The sequence below is a fragment of the Vanessa atalanta genome, chromosome 21 (assembly GCF_905147765.1).
Source record: "Vanessa atalanta chromosome 21, ilVanAtal1.2, whole genome shotgun sequence".
Classification (NCBI taxonomy): Eukaryota; Metazoa; Arthropoda; class Insecta; order Lepidoptera; family Nymphalidae; genus Vanessa; species Vanessa atalanta.
In genome coordinates, this window is record NC_061891.1 from 814,546 (window position 1) to 832,505 (window position 17,960).

Below are 17,960 nucleotides of genomic sequence, written 5' to 3' on the forward strand. Positions count from 1 at the left end.
GAATATAAATTGGCTTAATAGATGATGTTTGTCTTTATGTTTGCAACGAGCTTGTTTAGCTTTATAAATAGAGAACAAGGATTCCTGCAAACGCTAATGAAGCTAAAAAATGTAGCCACAGGTGACCTACTCGAGTGTTTCTATAAATACATTGACACATGCAAGACATGTGCTATTTGCAAATGACCGCCTTTAAATATATACGTAGTCCGTCCGTTACGCAAGCGTGACGCGCCGTGACGTCACCCGACGCCGCCCGTGTGACATTACGAGCTTATACAGTGGACTGAAATATTTGTCGACTTTAAACGATATTATGTATGGGACATATGCTGTTTTAGTTCGGTAGTCATTCAGAATATTGCAGCAATAAATGTAACTATTGTATTAATAGAAATATATAAGCCGATTAGAAAACTATTCCACAAGATACGTTCAATTTATTATTACGAGGCTATTTTCTCTTAGTAAATAAACAAATCACGTTTACAGTCCAACGTAGGTACTTAAAATATGTCATGTCGTGATGTCACACGTGCCCAAAGAATCAAAACACCCTGTATATTGTTTAATACTTGGCAACGGCGGATCGAAAATGTCGCTTAAACCCAATCACATGATCTCAGTTTTGATGAGTTTCTTAAGAGATTATTTCTGATTACAAATGTAAATGTAGGTGGTTTATAATTTTAACAGTCTCTCTTCAGACACTTGGCACTCGTGAAGTTTTATGTGGAATCGAAATGTTAGATATTTATCTGTAACGCATTCGATTTATTTTGATAGTTGTTTTGGATTATGCGGGATCGTGCGATGAGAGTGGATCGTATTGGTTCGAATTATTTGTTTACGAAATACCAAATATTTTTAGTGGAGTTTATGGCAATATCATCTTAACTGTTTCGATTGTGTAATGACCAGATCCTGAGGTCCTGGGCTTTAATAACCGTGTCGTGCTAATAAAAGCTAAAGATTTCTAAAAACCTTTAGTTAATAAGAGTTAGAAAATAGAGAGTGTACTTGTATTTGCAAACACATGTGCACTGTTATATCCTGCGCAGTATAGTCTCCTGCGCAGTTGGCTAGTCAGCCAGTAGAATGGTCGCTGTTGAAGAAACAAGAGGATATCAACGTATCAAATTCCTAAATTAAAAAAAAAGTAAAAGCTAGAAAATATACCGGTAGTAAGGCTAAGGAGTAGCCCGTTTGGGTACTAACCAGTTTTAATTTTATTCCACCATTAAAACATATTTTCCCATGTGTAAATAAAGTTAGCCAGTATGAGAATGGGCACAAGAGACGGTTGTCGGTGTATGAAAAAATTGATTGCATTGAGCTTGCAGTGCCATTGTGTTTTAGTCATAATATACTTTCGATTTTTTTACATTTACAGTATTTGTATACCTATTTCTTATATATTACATACATATACTAAATAAGAATATTGAAAATATAATTTAAGAATTAAGTGCTCGCTGATATTATTAATAAGTAAGTTTGTAAAATCAAAGGCAACAACAACAGAATATCACCGTCTCCCATGCTTTGGTCGTATCCTTCATAGTTAAGTTCTTCGATCAAAATGTTTAAATGTGACAATGCAATGATACTATTCATTTATATATAACATTGTAGTACTATTAAATCTGCCTGAGAGATATACAAGCTATTAATTTGAAAAATATAATCAAAAGTGAAATTACTTAAAATACACGTTGCCAACGTTGTACAAAATTCGTTGATTTTATTGCGGGATATATTACAATTTATATTTTTTTACTGTCATTAAATTGAATTAATACAGTAAAGTTCCCAAGATTGCGGGACGATGTCAGAATTTGTGGATATTTCTAACATAACCAATATGTATTGATTAGTTATTAAAATATCAACAACAATAAATGTTATCCTCATAAAAGATAACACGTATATCTCATATTTTAATACTCATTGAAGAAATTGGAGATTTTTTTCGAAGGATAAAAAAAATAAGAATAATATCATAGTAACCGATTTCGGCCATTGCGACCAATTTGAAAACAGACCGGGAAACTACGCAGGACATATTACTACAAGTATGAGCCCAAACACAGGTCCACTTTATTTCCTCACTTTGATAATCAGAAGGGACGACAAATCTGAAAAGAGTACAGGCGCAGAACTAACAGAGTTAAGAGAATTGTGTAGACTTCCAGATTCCAGGCTTTCACTGAGAATTTTTCATCTGAAATACCCAATAACTTTTTATCGGCCCGAAATGGGGCTTGAACCTAGGACCTCGGGATATCATACACATATACCAAGCCACGAGACGAATAAGACATTCAGTTCCAAGAATAATGTTATACCGGGGTCAATCAAACATATCTACGTTGTCTGTGATTGTTTTTCGTAGACATACGGACAGAAAAATTACATCTATTTGTGTTTATACTGAGCCAGACTTTGGACAAACAAATCCGATTGGAATGCAGGAACCACGTCTGTAGTTCAGGGAAATAATTACGATAGTGGATTTAATGTGTTGCCAACGTAACATCATAATGTCAATCATTTTATTTGAATTTTCGACTTGCAAATGGTTGATATTACGTCTCGTGACAGATTTTGAATCATCATTGGTATGTTAATGCGCTTATTTCTATCGTGTTCATTAACTCACATATGTATATGTATACCATTAGACTGACCGATACTGAGTTTTAGAGTTACGGTCAATTGTCCACAGCTGATTTAATGCAAGCGAGTGACAGAAACTGACAGTTGTGCGAAACAGCGATTTTTATTTTAACAAATTTGGACATTATTTGTTTCGTGAGTTCTAGGCGACATTATTATTGATTTTTGTCTATGACTATATTGTGCACTTTGTTTAAATGATTTAATAATTAGTAATACATTTTCAAATAGAGGAATTATTCTTATGAACTTTTGAAAGTAGAAAAGCCACTTGTACAATGTGAGAAATATTAACAATTTCTCATAGCTTGTAGTTGTACCGGACACAACAATTAACTAATATTAAATATTGCTGTTTGGCAGTAGAATATATGATATGTGATACTCAGACTGGCATGCACAAAGCCCTACCACCAAACTATAATCTAACCTATATAATATAATAACAATGATATACAGGGTTAATGGTAATTCGAAGTATTCCCATTAGGAGATGATAGGGGTAGCTATTTGCGATAATTTTAACCTTTATATGTATGTATGTACAATTTTTGAGTTATATCACGTTTTTTAGCTTTTTTCAAAATAAATCAAAAATGCATCTTCAAAAATATAATTTTTAAAAGAGAATTAATTTAAATCTATTTTTTTCATCTGATTTATAAAAACGATTAATCACTGGATATGTATCAATATTAAAACAATAATTACAGGTCTAATTTTAAAGTTTTAGTTATACTTATAGAAGCCTTTAAATTCGACACAGTTTGATTGATTGCCATGTAAGTTAGAACAAAGATGTATTTTTGAAGTAATACTTCTTGTAGTGTGTATGAAAATTTATAAGAGTGAACCTATATGACAGATTAACCCAATGACAGTTTTGAACCCAGGACCTCGGGCCGGTCGCATTAACTAGCAACTGGACCAACGAGGCGATCATAATTAAACATTATGTACTTGACCATGACTTTGTCTTTCCAGTGCTATTTCTGATTTATCCAGAGTAAAAGCTAAAGGAATGTTTTCATAATATTTACGATACACATAAAAAGAGCTCAGAGGTTTAGAATTCTCGGGACGGATCAGAAGATTAACTTCAACAAGAGACTTAGTAGTGTTGAAAAAGTTTCGCACGCTCTTCTAGAGATTGGCTTATTGTAGCACATCGAGTGTGTATCGGAATTTGCGCGGTAAATCGCGTTTATCCTAAATATAGCACATACCATCGCGCCGTTATCTTAAAAGTGTTCGCGACAGTGGCCTGTAATGCAAATTAGATTTAATCTGTGGTTATTGCCACATCTTTAAGTGACCATAGACTAAGAGTTAGTAATTTATTATAAAATCTATTTCATTACGTCTACTAAACTACGAGTAGCTAGAGACTGTTAGAGCGTAAATCTTTTGTAGAACAATCATATATGAGTCGTCTTATTCAAATAATTAATCAAACTGGATTTTATTTATTTATAAATACTTTATTGCACAACATGTAAAACATAGATGATATCATGAAAATAGAGCGTTCAAAGGTTGTTCACAGTTTTTACTGAACGACTAGTGAATGAACTTTGGTAAAAGAACCGTGATCAAAGTAAGAAATGAAAATTATTGCAGAATTTTTTATACATTATTAAGAATTTATTTTTATAACACAGTCTTATATCGGCTGTGTTATAAAAATAATTAAGTACCTATGTAATTGTTTAAGTTCCATTAATAAATAACAATAAATAAGCGTGATTTTATCCAGATCAATTTTGACTTAAAGTAAATGTATAAATCCACTATTTAATGTATGTCTGTAAATAAAAGTTGTACATTGAAAAATTTAACATGACTGTGCTAATAAATATATGAATTACTATCAATGGTTCATAGTTATTTAATTTTAATTTTAATTATGAATAAAAAAATAAAACATTTTTATAAGAAACATTATCTTATCGATAAGAGTGAAAACTCTCAATGAGATGTTTATTTCTTGAGTTCGATTAAAAAGGCAAATTAAGGCATGAGTTTAATTTACTTATACGTCCATGGCAAAGTCTTGGCAATGTCAAATAAGGCACCTTCCAATGCCACTACGTATGATTAAGAGTAACGACTATCCATCTGGTGGTCCATTTGCTCATCTGTCATCTTACAACCAATAAAAAAATATATAAATTAAATTTATGTGTTATAATCTCCAACGTGTATAGAATAGTGAATCACGTTATGTGTAGTGGCAGATATTTTAATAAAGACCGATTACATCGCCCACGGCGAACCTGACAGCGAAGCTCTGCCAGCTCACACTATCGGTCTGGATTACCTTGAATCAGCTGCCGAGTCTGAAGGAAGTATAAATTATATAAAAATCATTATAGTCTTTTAGTATATCATAAGAATATATCTGTTCTACGTGTTTTATAGTTTTAGTATGACATTCCAATTAATACATTTACATCTTATGAACATACAATACTGCAGTCATAAATAATTTGAACAGTATATTCGATCGTTTTATTTATGTCGTTTGTAAAGATAAAAGATAGAATATCTAAAGAATGTTCTGCCTCTCGTCTTAGTGATAACTTGGTCGGCTATGAAGTTTGGGTTAAGCTTATAAATATTTTGTTAGATGAAACTAAATTGCATAACTTTATAAATATCATCTTAAACAATTGCAACAGATTTTCTATTCGGTATATTTTTAGACGCATTGGAAGAGTGTCTTTATAATTTAGTTATAATAATAATTTTGTCTTTATCAATTTATAATGCTAAGCACAGTTTGATAACCACAGTTTACTTGATGCAAGCCCTTCTGGTTAGGTTCCACGCACCCGGCAAACGTTCGACCGCTAAAGAGTAATATTTTTGTCTGGTTCGGGCTAGAAGGGTGACGCAGCCAGTGTAATGGTGGTATATTGGCAATGTAAGAAATGGGAGGAGGGGACCACTGCCTGCCTTATAAAAAAAATGATGTATGTGTCCAGTTGCTTTGTAGTTGTAAAATAAACGGGAACATTTATCATTTTACTATTCTTTTATTAAAATTAATGTGTGAATAGTTTATTATAACGATCCAATTTCTCAGTAGTGGCCCGAGAAATAAAATATAATAATTAATTAAAATAATATACGGCAGAGGATACGGCCTTGTTCAAATCACTTCAAGTGGGTGTTACGTCCGGAGCGAGTTTTCATAAACTAATTAATTTTACTTATTTGCGTGTTTCAAAGCAAACGATCGGCACACATGTTGTTTTGATTATTCCTACAAAAAACTCATCTTAAATATTCATAATAAAACAGTGAGACGTCGCTAACGAATTCTTATTGAGCGCTGTTTAGTATCAAACACATTACACGTGTTGAGATGGAGACCGAACTGTCCACACAATATAGTTAGAGAATGTTTAAATTACGCTGAATTCGATTTTAACTGTATTATTATTATAAGACGAATGTATTATTAACTACTAATTACACTTTATACTAATTATTAATACAGAGCTTTCCGGCATAGACCCTACTCATACATACCTTCTGGCGCACTGTCAATTATTCTTATATTAGGGACCCGCCCCGGCTTCGCACGGGTGCAATGCTGCCACTAAATATGCTACAGAATGCTTACAACGTTCACAGTTTTTCAGTCGTTAGACAATACATATAGTTTTACATCTGTAATATCTTCGAAAATATTAATTTAAATCACATTCTGTAATAGCCATATTGATCTATATTAAATGTACAATGTATTTAAGGTATTTAATTGGATAAGGATTAATGCTGTATTTCTTAAAATCGCTTCGAAAATAAGCCATTATTTCTCGTCAAAAGTAAAGGACAAAAAACAGTTAATGTGAGTTATCCCTATGAGATAGACATATACCATCCCGGACTTTTTTGAATACCTTTTTAATGTGTGCAATACCGTAGTACATTATTTTGATCGATCTCGTAGGGTTCAGCCAGCGTTTGCAATGTAAGCGCAAAAAATGTTTATGTACACGACATCACTTTAGAAATGTGCATGTATTATTATACATATAAACCTTTCTCTGGAATCAATCTATCTACTAAAAAAACCGCATCAAAATCAGACAGCGATAAGCGATTTTGTTTTATACTATTATTCTTATATTAAACACTAATCAAAGACAAAAAGATTTAGTCATAAACAATATTACTACTTTTTAAAAATTGATAAATTCCTTATAATAACTACCTAGCTCAGTGGGTAGAAAGCGTTGATCTTAAACGAATTATTATCCCGGCTCTAATCTGCTCAAGCACTACTAAGTTATCAAGTGCTAAGTGTTTTTTATAATTGATATACGTGACGAGTTATATGCGAAGTTTCGCGAAAAAACAACAAAAACTGGCATTTACGAACACTTGGTGCTAGGGCTTTGTGCAAGTCCGTCTGGTTTTCATGGGTATCACAAAGCAGCCACTAGGCGAATTATGGTTAAAATTTCATACAGCGCCAATATGTATGTACAGTGACCACTCAGAAAATGGCGTAGTCTACCTATAAGAAAAAAAAACATGTGTGCTTAAATATGCCGTGCACGGTTATTAGTGGACTTCGTATCAGTCAAGGACATACTTATAATCCTCTTTAATAAATATAATAAAATTAGAGTGTCTGTTTGTAATATTAAAATAACCGCTTTTTACTAAATGCAAATGTAATACAGGGTACACATACCAAAATAACACTTTTGAAAAATTTAGACTGCTTGTCCGATGTTGCGGCTAATCTGTAAAACGGCTGGGCCCATTTTGACGGAACTTTCATTGGCAGATAGCTGATGAAAAAAGGATTAACTTAGGCTGTTTTTATTTTAGAACTATATATGAAATAATAATACAGTCACGCTGCAATATCCAAATACTGTTCAGTACCGCGCGCAGCCTTCGCGCATACAACCACTCCGCCGTCACGTCGGCTGCCTCCCAGTAACGACTTGATGTCACAAAAGCTGCCTAATACAGAATTAATAATTTATAGTAAAATCTACGAACTGAACAATATCTTTTTTGTATTATATTCAAACGCACACGAAGTCGTGGACACAGCTAGTTTGTCTACAAAAAAGTATCTACATAATATACTGTAACCGAATTAAAAGAAATTCTGTAATTATTAATCACGTTACTTTTCTAAATTCAGCGTGTGATATTCGCAAATAGTATTTCAGTTTTGTAACGCGTCGTTATAGACCATCTCAAAATATCCCGAAACAATGTAGGTACTAGTCAGTTACAACAGAGACTATAATTAGATTAACTCAAATCGAAATGAGACAACAAATCATTCTAAATTAAATCTCCTTGATTTTTATGTTTATTTTCATTTCGTTTAGCTGTTTCTATTATTTTCGTGTCACAACGCTCTCAGTGCTGTCACAGTTTATCTTCTAGAACATTACGTTACACGCGGCTTTCTTTACGCGGAGATAAAAATCATTTTAGATTTACATCGTTACTATGATTTTTATTTAAGATTCGTGAATTTAATACTGTTGATATTTCACTATTACCACTATCTGACCGTTATTTAAATTTATATTACAATCTTTATTGTGTTTATATTAAAAGAAATATGTTATTTACGTAGTTATTGGTTGTTTGATATATTTGAACCGAGATGGCCTAGTGGTTACAAAGCGTGCATCTTAATCGATGATTCGGGTTCATCCCAGGCAAGCATCGATGAATTTTCATGGGCTTAATTTGTTTCTATAATTCACCTAGTGCTCGGCGTATCCACTAACCGAGATTGGCGCAGCGTGATGTAATAAGCCTAAGCCATAGTCTTAGCCTAGCAGTGAATTTGGCATTATAATAAAGTAAGCTGTCGCTCTATAGCTGAGGAATCCCATCTTTATGCCACAGATTATATATACGTAACACCGTCTGATATATAATCTGTGGCATAAACTCTGGTGTATAGGTTATCTGTGGCGATTCGCTATATAATACTGTAGAGCTAAGGTCGCATCTATTTTTGTGAAGAATCGAATCGATGGTTAAACTCAAAAAAATAAAAAAAAAGGCATTAAAGCTCGTTTGTGTAAAGGATAATATAAAACTAATGAATTCTTAGATGATAACATACATTGGGAAGTAAATGTTCGCACCTATGCCGTCTCAAATAGAAATATGAAAAATGATAATGTAAAAACAATTGTTAAGCAAGCAGTATAAAAAAAACCGCTTGTTTCTTTATGAGATGATTTTCTAATCAACAAATAACATACTATGCTAAGACAGTCAATGAGTAAATGTAATAATTCTATATTCATAAAAGCTCTTTTGAGTTTGACTAACATATGACAATCATCAAAATAAAACAAATGATAATGAAAAAACACAATAAAAAAAATACAAAAAAGTCATAAGAACCTTAAAAATGCTTCAAGAAGTTTTATTTTACAGTCTTAAAACACAACACTTGCTTTCTTCACATCAGAAACGCTTAAATACAAATATTAATGAGCGTTTAAAATTTTCGGTACACGTGACAGTCACGAGTGACACTAATGTCGCTCCGCTCAGTCTCCACGGTATGAGTTTTCAATCTACTTTCTTCATTAAAATACTTTATTTTTTCTTTCTACCTCAGCGTCGAAAATTTAATATACGTGATAAGATTTGACTTTGAATCGGCTTTTTAAAAAAAAAAAAACTTTAGCTCTGATCTGCATTCCAAATTCAATTTTCAAAATCAGAATTAGTCTGACTCTATTAATACCAAATTTCAAGTCTCAATTGTTTTCTCCACAAATAGATCGTGAGAAAATTGGCTGCATAGATAGACATATACGAGAATGATTATATTATTAGGATCCGTTTTATCATCATGAAAATATATGATGAGTGGGATTTTTCGTCCTTTTTACTGATTCCGGTAAAGTGTGCAGGATATATTAGAAGGGCCCAAGTATGTGGATATATCCATCTAAGTGTATTCTCCTGATACATGTAATCAAAAGGAGTTCAGATATAGAAATAACAGCTAGACGTCAGAGGGACGCGAGTATTCACACTGCAAACAAAATATTGGACAAAATATACAAAAATTATTCAATGATCAGACGCAGAGTTTGAATCCAGTACATCGGTATCTGCGACTTCATAAACCAGCCAATGAGCTAACTGAACCAACGATCACAAGATATAAATAATTCAAATACCCAATCATTACATAACAAAAAGAGCGCCATAACCACATGTAGCAAGAGCGGAAGCACAGCTAAATCCATTCAAAGCGTTCAATAAACTATTTCAATTCCGATTCATACTTTATTTTCACCGCTGAGTATGACGTAGCATAAATAGAAAAGCACTAAAAAAACCAGCATCCTTTCGTCGCTTTTCAGCGTCCTTTCGATTGAGAGTTAATACGTTTTCTATCCACAAAAGCATCACCTCCAAACATAAATATATCCAATATTATGTAAAGCAATATAACAATATCAATTTATCAAAGCATTATCGTTTATTTGTCTGAGAGGCGTATTTATTATGTATCCTAAATTTACCATCGGAATACTTAGTGAAAAAGCAATAAATTTTCCTCGAGTAAACAACGTACGCGAAAACTGAGCAGAGAATCGAAGTGCAGTAACTCGATACTTGTTTTTTGAAGAATTCTTGGCGACTGATGGCTGAATGATAATATTTACGTTGATTTTTTTTGCAAAAGGAAATGTTAAACGATAAAAACATAATATTATGATTACACTTAACACCTGGAGATAAGATTAACAAGACTATATATAAAGATCGACAGTATATCTATTTTAAAATAGAAAAGCCGTCAATTAACTTTCAATTAAGGTTTATTGCAAATACGGCCTCTTAATAACGGATCGGGCTAATGAAAACCTTTTTCTGTTAGGAAATATCGGAAACCTTTCTAGAGTTGGAAAGTTGGCAATCTTGATCCTTCTTCTGATCTCACAGATGAGAGATCAAACAGCTCAGATATGAGATGAGCTAACAGCTCATGTCATATTCTTATGGATTGAGGTGTGTACGAATACAGATTTTGTGCAAACAATATCAACAAATTGGCTGTCGTGGCATTCATTAGTTTAGGAGAATTTCATTCCAATTAGTTATTGTTAATGAGGTGAACTTGTCGAGGTTGTGTACATTACAATCATCAAAATATGACAGGGTCACGGCTGTGTAAAAAAAACTATGTCAACAGTGATATACACACACTATGGGAAAACGGTAACGAACATCGAAAATTTTGTCACCATTAATACTTTAATATCTACTGATAGTAAAAAAAACTCAAAGGTGTTCGGGGACTAATGGAAAATCTTTAAAACCTACAATTTATAAACTACAGCTCGTTAAAAAAAATATCTGGATTTGTCAAAATTTGCGATCCATATTACCTAATGAGTTTTACGTACCTCCGTAATCTATAAACAATACTAAACTTGATTAAATGAGGTTAATGGTAAGACCTATTGATGATAGATCCTATTGATGGGTAACATATTTCCTCCATCAGAGGAAGCTATTTCGTAAAAAGGGCTGGAAGTGTAAAACAGTAAGCCAGTGCAACGTGCGCTATTTGATTTGACCAAAGAGCGCGTGCGGTGAGAGTAGAGTTGGCTGCCACATGGTTGCAACCAATTTTCCGAGAGGATATTATAATGATAGATGCTTATTACTAATGTGAGATGTCAGATGTTAAACAACAAGTTTGACTTATAAAATGTTGATTTGAAATGTCTGAGCTCGTCTGTGTATATTAGATGTCCCATAATTGGTAAATAGTTGTTAATTTTCTATCGATACCGCGTCAAGATATCGTGTCAATTAAATGATAAAACTGTTGATCTTTACTCCTACTGGGGCTGGATTAGGCTTTATTAGTAATTATCGAATATCTCCTTAAGAGGAGCCTTGCCTAATATAATTTACTTTTCTATCAATTCAAATACTTAAATTCTGTCCATCTGTAGATAATGCAGCAGCTGTCGCGACCAAGCCAAAGAGACGAGCGTACTTGCTCAAGAGGAAGGCGCTCACAACTGGTTTCTTCGACCAGAGCCGTACCAAGGACGCGGACAAGGAGAAAGGCAAGTAATCCAAAATCTTAGACGACAGCTTAATTCTATTGACATTCATGAAATTAGTCTCTGCATTTACTTAATATGTATCACTTGTATCAGTAAGGGGTATCTTCATGTTCTAGACTACTAATTTACAGATATAATTGAAATATTAAAGTATTTACAATTTCGATCTGATCGTCACAAACTATTTGCTATGTAATAAAAATAAGTCAAAATATACTATTCAAGTAGGCTATTACGAGCACTTTTGAATCGTCATTTAACAAACTATCTTAAATGAAGCTACCAACGGTTCGGAATGCAGATTCTACCGAGAAGAACCGGCAAGAAACTCAGTAGATACTTAATCATAGTAAGCAATAAGAAAATAACTTTAATTTTGTTTTATTCAATTACCAAAGACAATAATTTTAATAGAGCAAAGAATACAAATAATACAAAACCTGAAAAGGTATAAAAGCTCTAATAATAGTTTTCACGAAAAACAGTAACAAACAATCATCCAGAAAGGATGAAACCGGATATAACACATATTAAGGCAAACTTTGTTACTGTAATCGAATGTTTCGTAAAACGTTAAGGACGTAACTCGTTGTTGATAATTTATTATTTCATAACACATTTCACGTCTCATAACTGTTGGCCGATTTTCAAAGTGTATCAATTACCCAATGAGACCGATGGATGAGTAATCGTCTGCCAATACTGCGGTGTCAGGTTCAATGCCGTCTTGTTTACGTGCACCACTTTCAATTAAGATACATGTTTACAATATTGTTTTACCACCTGAAGTTTTTATTGTCGTTAAATAAACATGTAAAAAAAACAATCTTTTGGTGACTCACTCCTCGACTAAAGGCTAAGCTGACTCCACATCGCTGCTCCAATACGAGTTAGTGGATACAGATATGGCACATTTTCATGCAACCTTCATTCTCAAAGTTAATCTTTATCTAGGCACAAGATGAATTTACTTGGTGGTAGGGCTTTGTGCAAGTCCGTCTAAGTACCACCCACTCATCAGATATTCTATATACCGCCAAACAGCAGTACTCAGTATTACAGGAATGGTTAATGTTTCTTACAATGCCATTGTCTATGGGCGGTAGTGACCACTTACCATCAGATGACCCATAAAAAAAAAAACAAAAAATGTACGTGGAACTTCACAGAAATCTTCCCGGATCTTTAATTTTATTAGTGTTTGTTTTGTGAGATCAAGATCAAGACTGTTCGAGTGACGGTAGTGTATTGTGTAGTGGACGATAATTACTTGGACAAAATTTAATAACTTTTTACTAACTTGACCTGGAATTTGATTTAGCGACTAGACGAAGGCGTATTTATTCAAAATAATATTGTTTTGGCAAAAATACTATTTGATAATATTTTCTTAGCATAATATATTAAATGTCATTAGAAAAACTATTTGAAATGGACATTTAAAATCTGATTATATATATATATATTTATAATCAGATTTTCGTAAGAAAAATATCGTAAGAAGTCTGTATAGTGTATAGTGTTCTGGATGCGGTTTCGCCCACGACTATAACTAACTATAACTCTTAATAAGCATTGGAAGATGAAACAAGTTGGTGGATTCAGCTCCTAGCCTCCTCAAAATGTCAGAAGAAACCTTTGCCCAATTGTGGAACAATTACAGATTGCTATAGTTAAGATTTTAAAAGATCATGTAATTCCAATAGATAGATACTTGTACGACACAATTCTGGCGTTGTTCATTTCAAACCACGTGACTTTTCCTGTGTTGTAAAAAGTGTAACAATTTCCAGAATAATAGTTATTTCTGCATAGAAACATAAAATGATACGTTTAAAAGCCAATAAAACGTACACAAGACAGAGTGCGGCTAATGAATACATCAAACTGATTTAATGTGAGTTTGTGTGAGCCGCTATCGTAACTTATACAATTTTTATGCCCTCACTCATTGGAGATTTCGATGTTGCGGTTCGATACATTCTTGATTTACTTTTCACGTAAATCTCGAATAGGTCTTTGATTCGTGTTACATGAAACAGATTTTTTACGCTATATTTACAAATTTTATCAATTTATCTATGTGTGTGAAAGGGCGTAAATGTATTTCTGCTAGGCAAATTAAGTCAGAGGATTAAAATTTAGAACCTTATTTCTTATTTCTTAACTTCTTTTGTGCTTGCGAGGCGTTCTCGCCTTTTCGGAAGTAATACAATAAAATATGTCTGAAGTGCACGTCCTGTACTTCCATTTTTTAATTGGGATAAAAACAAAACTAAAATACTAATCGATATATGGTTTTTACTAAATTAAAGTAAGAAGTCTAAACCATTAGAAAAAAATAAAGGTTAGATGGTTTGACTACTATCACAAAACAAAAGAAAGTGTAAAGTCCACCTACCCACAAAATCGGCAATAACTTAGTTGCCAACTCTATAGATTCTACCGTGAAGAAACGGCAACTAAGTATTTACTCTTTTCCAACATTTAAAATACACAACATATCCTGCCTGAGAGTCAACAGGTATCTCCACGCTTTTTTATCGTCTATATAATCTTGTGTTGAATAATACTTTATTTATTTGTTTTTTCAATATTTTGAATTTATGAATCGGCAAAGTCAATAATCGAATAACGTTTCTCAATAAAAGAGGTAGGTCACCTAGCACAAAAAGCTGTTTTCATACAATACTGTTTACCGAGTACGTTTTACAAATAAAGTATCGCCTCAGTTATATAAGATTAGTCTTCATTGTTATCAATTATTTCAATTAATTCAAAATCAATATTTGTTTGATGATAAACTAACAACTACGAGTATATTAGTAATATATTTATATATTGACTTAATATGATAAATTATTTCTGATTATTATTATATAATAATTTATGTACATTAAATGACCACTACAGAATTACGATTAGTGAGTATATTAACTTATGGTCTTTTAGGTAATTTCAGAACAAAATCCAATTAATCAATCTGAAATATTCCACTAAAGTAATCGTTAACTGTAAATATCCCATTTCTGTGCAAAACCCTGTTCATCTTCTCATTAGGAGAAAGTTCGTTAGGAGAAAGTTAGGAGTTTATTCCTGCTGGTCCAAAGAATATTGGCGGATAGATTTGTAGCATAATGTCACACATGCAAGTTTCGTTTCTACGCTGAGCACGAAATGAATTACAAACTAAACTGACAATATAAAAACTTGTGGTACTAGACCAGAACCCACAATCATCATTTAAGATTCACGTGTTCTAACTACTTTATAAAATTGTTTATGAGTATTTTAATACAAATAATAATAATAATTTTAATATAATTTTTCTTTTTATAAACTAACATATTTATTACATGCCGTGGCGTCGTGGTTGGCGTCAAATACCATCCTACGTTACTTTGTATTCATCATTTTCTTTTAAGACTTTTTCGCGAAACCAGGTGTTGACACTTAAAAACAATAATATTTTTAAGTCAAAAATACACCATTAAATACGAATCGGTGGGTTTCCAGAGTGTTTAAAATTTTATATCGCAGTTTTTACGACACTTTTAAGAAACCAACGTCGACTTTATCCTCATCTAAATTCCATTGTTGAAATAAAAGTCATAACATAAAGTAATCACTATCATTAAATCTAAATGATATCTAATAGTCTAAATGAACTCTAGGTAACTCTGTACTCCTGATTTTCTTCAAGTGACTATTCTACAGTATCCAAAGCCGTGGGAATTCGAAAAGTGGAAATTTAAAATGGTGTAGGCGCCACCATCGTATACAGATGCTAAAATTAGCTCCATCGGTTCTTGAGGATTGGCTGTCAACACCTTAGTATATTGTTCTAGCCACTACCGCATGTTTAACCCATGATATGCCATTCTAAATGAATACATTTACACACGATTCACTTATAAAAACTACCTGAAGTTTTTTTTTAATTTAATTTGGCGTAAGATAGTTTTCTTTGGTATAGACTAGGTCAAACGCTATATACTAATTCTTTTTATTATTGAAAATTAAAATCGGTCTTGCATATTTATATAAAGACTCAAAATGATTTGGCATGTACGGACTGTATTATTTATTTTTGTTTATTTATTAAGGACAACTTACAAAACATACACCATATAGAGTTTAAAAATAAAGGTAATTACATTTTTAGCTTAGTGTTGTTCCAATTAAAAGTTATCACGGCATGCAAATGGACAGCTTTATCCATTAAATTATCTTAAAAATTTAATAATCTTACCCGTATTTAAAGTGATGGATAATTTATTTTAATTTGGTGGAAAAAAAATCTGATAGTAGTCACAGAATAAATATAAATAATTCTACTAAGCAGCACTACTTTTTTTGGAGTGTGAGTAAGCCAGTGTTATGATCGGCACAATCATATGAATCCCAATTTCCACGAGAGTTAATATTTCCTAGTTTTCTTATTATATTGAGATGATCCACTTGTCCGTCTGTCGCACTATTAATATTAAATATGATTTAGTTGACTCCAGTTCTATACACCGATTTTTAATATATAGGATATGTAACATAAATATATAATTGTATTTAACTAAAATGACTGTATTTTTAGATGTTGAAAAAGAGTAACTACTGAGTTTCTTGTCGATTCTTCTCGGTAGAATTTACTTTCCGAAATGGTGGTAGCTTTTAGTTATAGTTTGTTAAATGACGATTCAAAAGTTTTAATAAGAGCCTACTTAAATAAAGTAAATTTTGATTTTGAATAATAAGTTTTTTTTTTATAGCATTTTCTGTTAAACTCCATAATAAAATTATAGCGCACACTTAAAAACCGTCCCGTTGAGCTGGTGTATAAATTTAAGCAAATAAATAATACAATATTTTTAATGTCCTCAATTATTTAAATGTTGAATTTCAAGAAAATAAGAGAATATGAGGAAAATAATACATCGCTTGGATCTTTTCCAATAAACGTAATACGGACCCACCCGACTATTAGAAATAGTATAATAAGTTATTTAAGTTATTTCGTACACATATTTTTCTTGGCCCGCACGTGTGCCGTGTTTGATTCACCTTTCCGTTAACCTCTATATGTTACTCCTGAATAAAAAAAATGTTTTTGCATATATACACGCAATAGCCGTTGTACAAGTGCTTTGAACATTTGAATCTTAGTTCAGCACATGTGTTTAATTTGTGTTTACTCGTTGGAAGGACTTGCTGATTCAACATAATATATCAGTGTGTGTGTACAAAACACTAGGATATAACGATTTGGTTTACACATATGTATGGATACTAATTGTAAAATTTATCTACAGAAATTAAAGTCAAATAATAATTTCATTAACATACATATGTAATTCATCTATATTTTATGTATTTAAATCTTCTAACACGACAATATTCTAAAGTAAGAGCTTATTTGAATAAAGAATATTTCGATTGGATCGATTGATATGACGGCATTCACGAACTCATAGCGTTCTTTACAACAGTGCACGTTCCTCGCTACTTATATCGTGTACGTAGTTTGTCAAACGTCTAAGGCGGGACTGGGCCTAGCCTTGCCCGAACAATGTATGCAACATTCATTTCTTTATAAATTTACGTAAATTTTCATGTTTACGTTGACTCGTTGCCAATTCTCCTTAATACATTGTGGAAATGTAACATTTCGGTTTTTTCCTTATCGTTCCAAAAATCTGGGTCGTGCTTGTCGAATGACTCAAATATTTTCGGTTTACTCTTTATGTATTTGTGATCCCTTTCTTTCACGTGTTGTATTCCAGTGCTGTCTCTCTTTCTCCTTAATAAACAATGCGCAATTAAGAAGTAATTAGGTTTGTGCATCTTCGAAAAGTTTCAAATGTTCTCAAGTGAGCGTACAAGAATATTTTTATGTTTGAAGCTTTGGTTGGTATTGTATAAAATTGCATTGTCTCATTGCCTCCACTGGTTTTAGGTTGGTTGGTTCAATTTTCTCTCAGAATATCTGGGACCTGCAATTCTGCTGTTATTTTTTCCACCTTAGTTTCAACAATTGTTCTTCTTAATTTTTTTCTTTAGGTTTATTATTTGCAATATAGGGATTTGGAAAATAATTTTGTTTCTACTGAACAACGCCCGTTTGGTCCTATTTAAAATTTGAAAAAATAAAAAGTACTGGTTTTGTTTTTTGTT

At 32.4% G+C, this 17,960-nt stretch overlaps 1 protein-coding gene across 2 annotated transcripts in view; it reads left to right on the forward strand.

Moving 5' to 3' along the window:
* Window positions 1–17,960, forward strand: part of LOC125072251 — a 45,758-nt gene that overhangs the window by 15,184 nt on the left and 12,614 nt on the right. For both annotated transcript variants that reach the window (XM_047682787.1, XM_047682788.1), the window contains exon 3: window positions 11,676–11,792. In XM_047682787.1, the coding sequence (XP_047538743.1) occupies window positions 11,676–11,792 (117 nt within the window). The remainder of the gene's footprint in view (window positions 1–11,675; window positions 11,793–17,960) is intronic.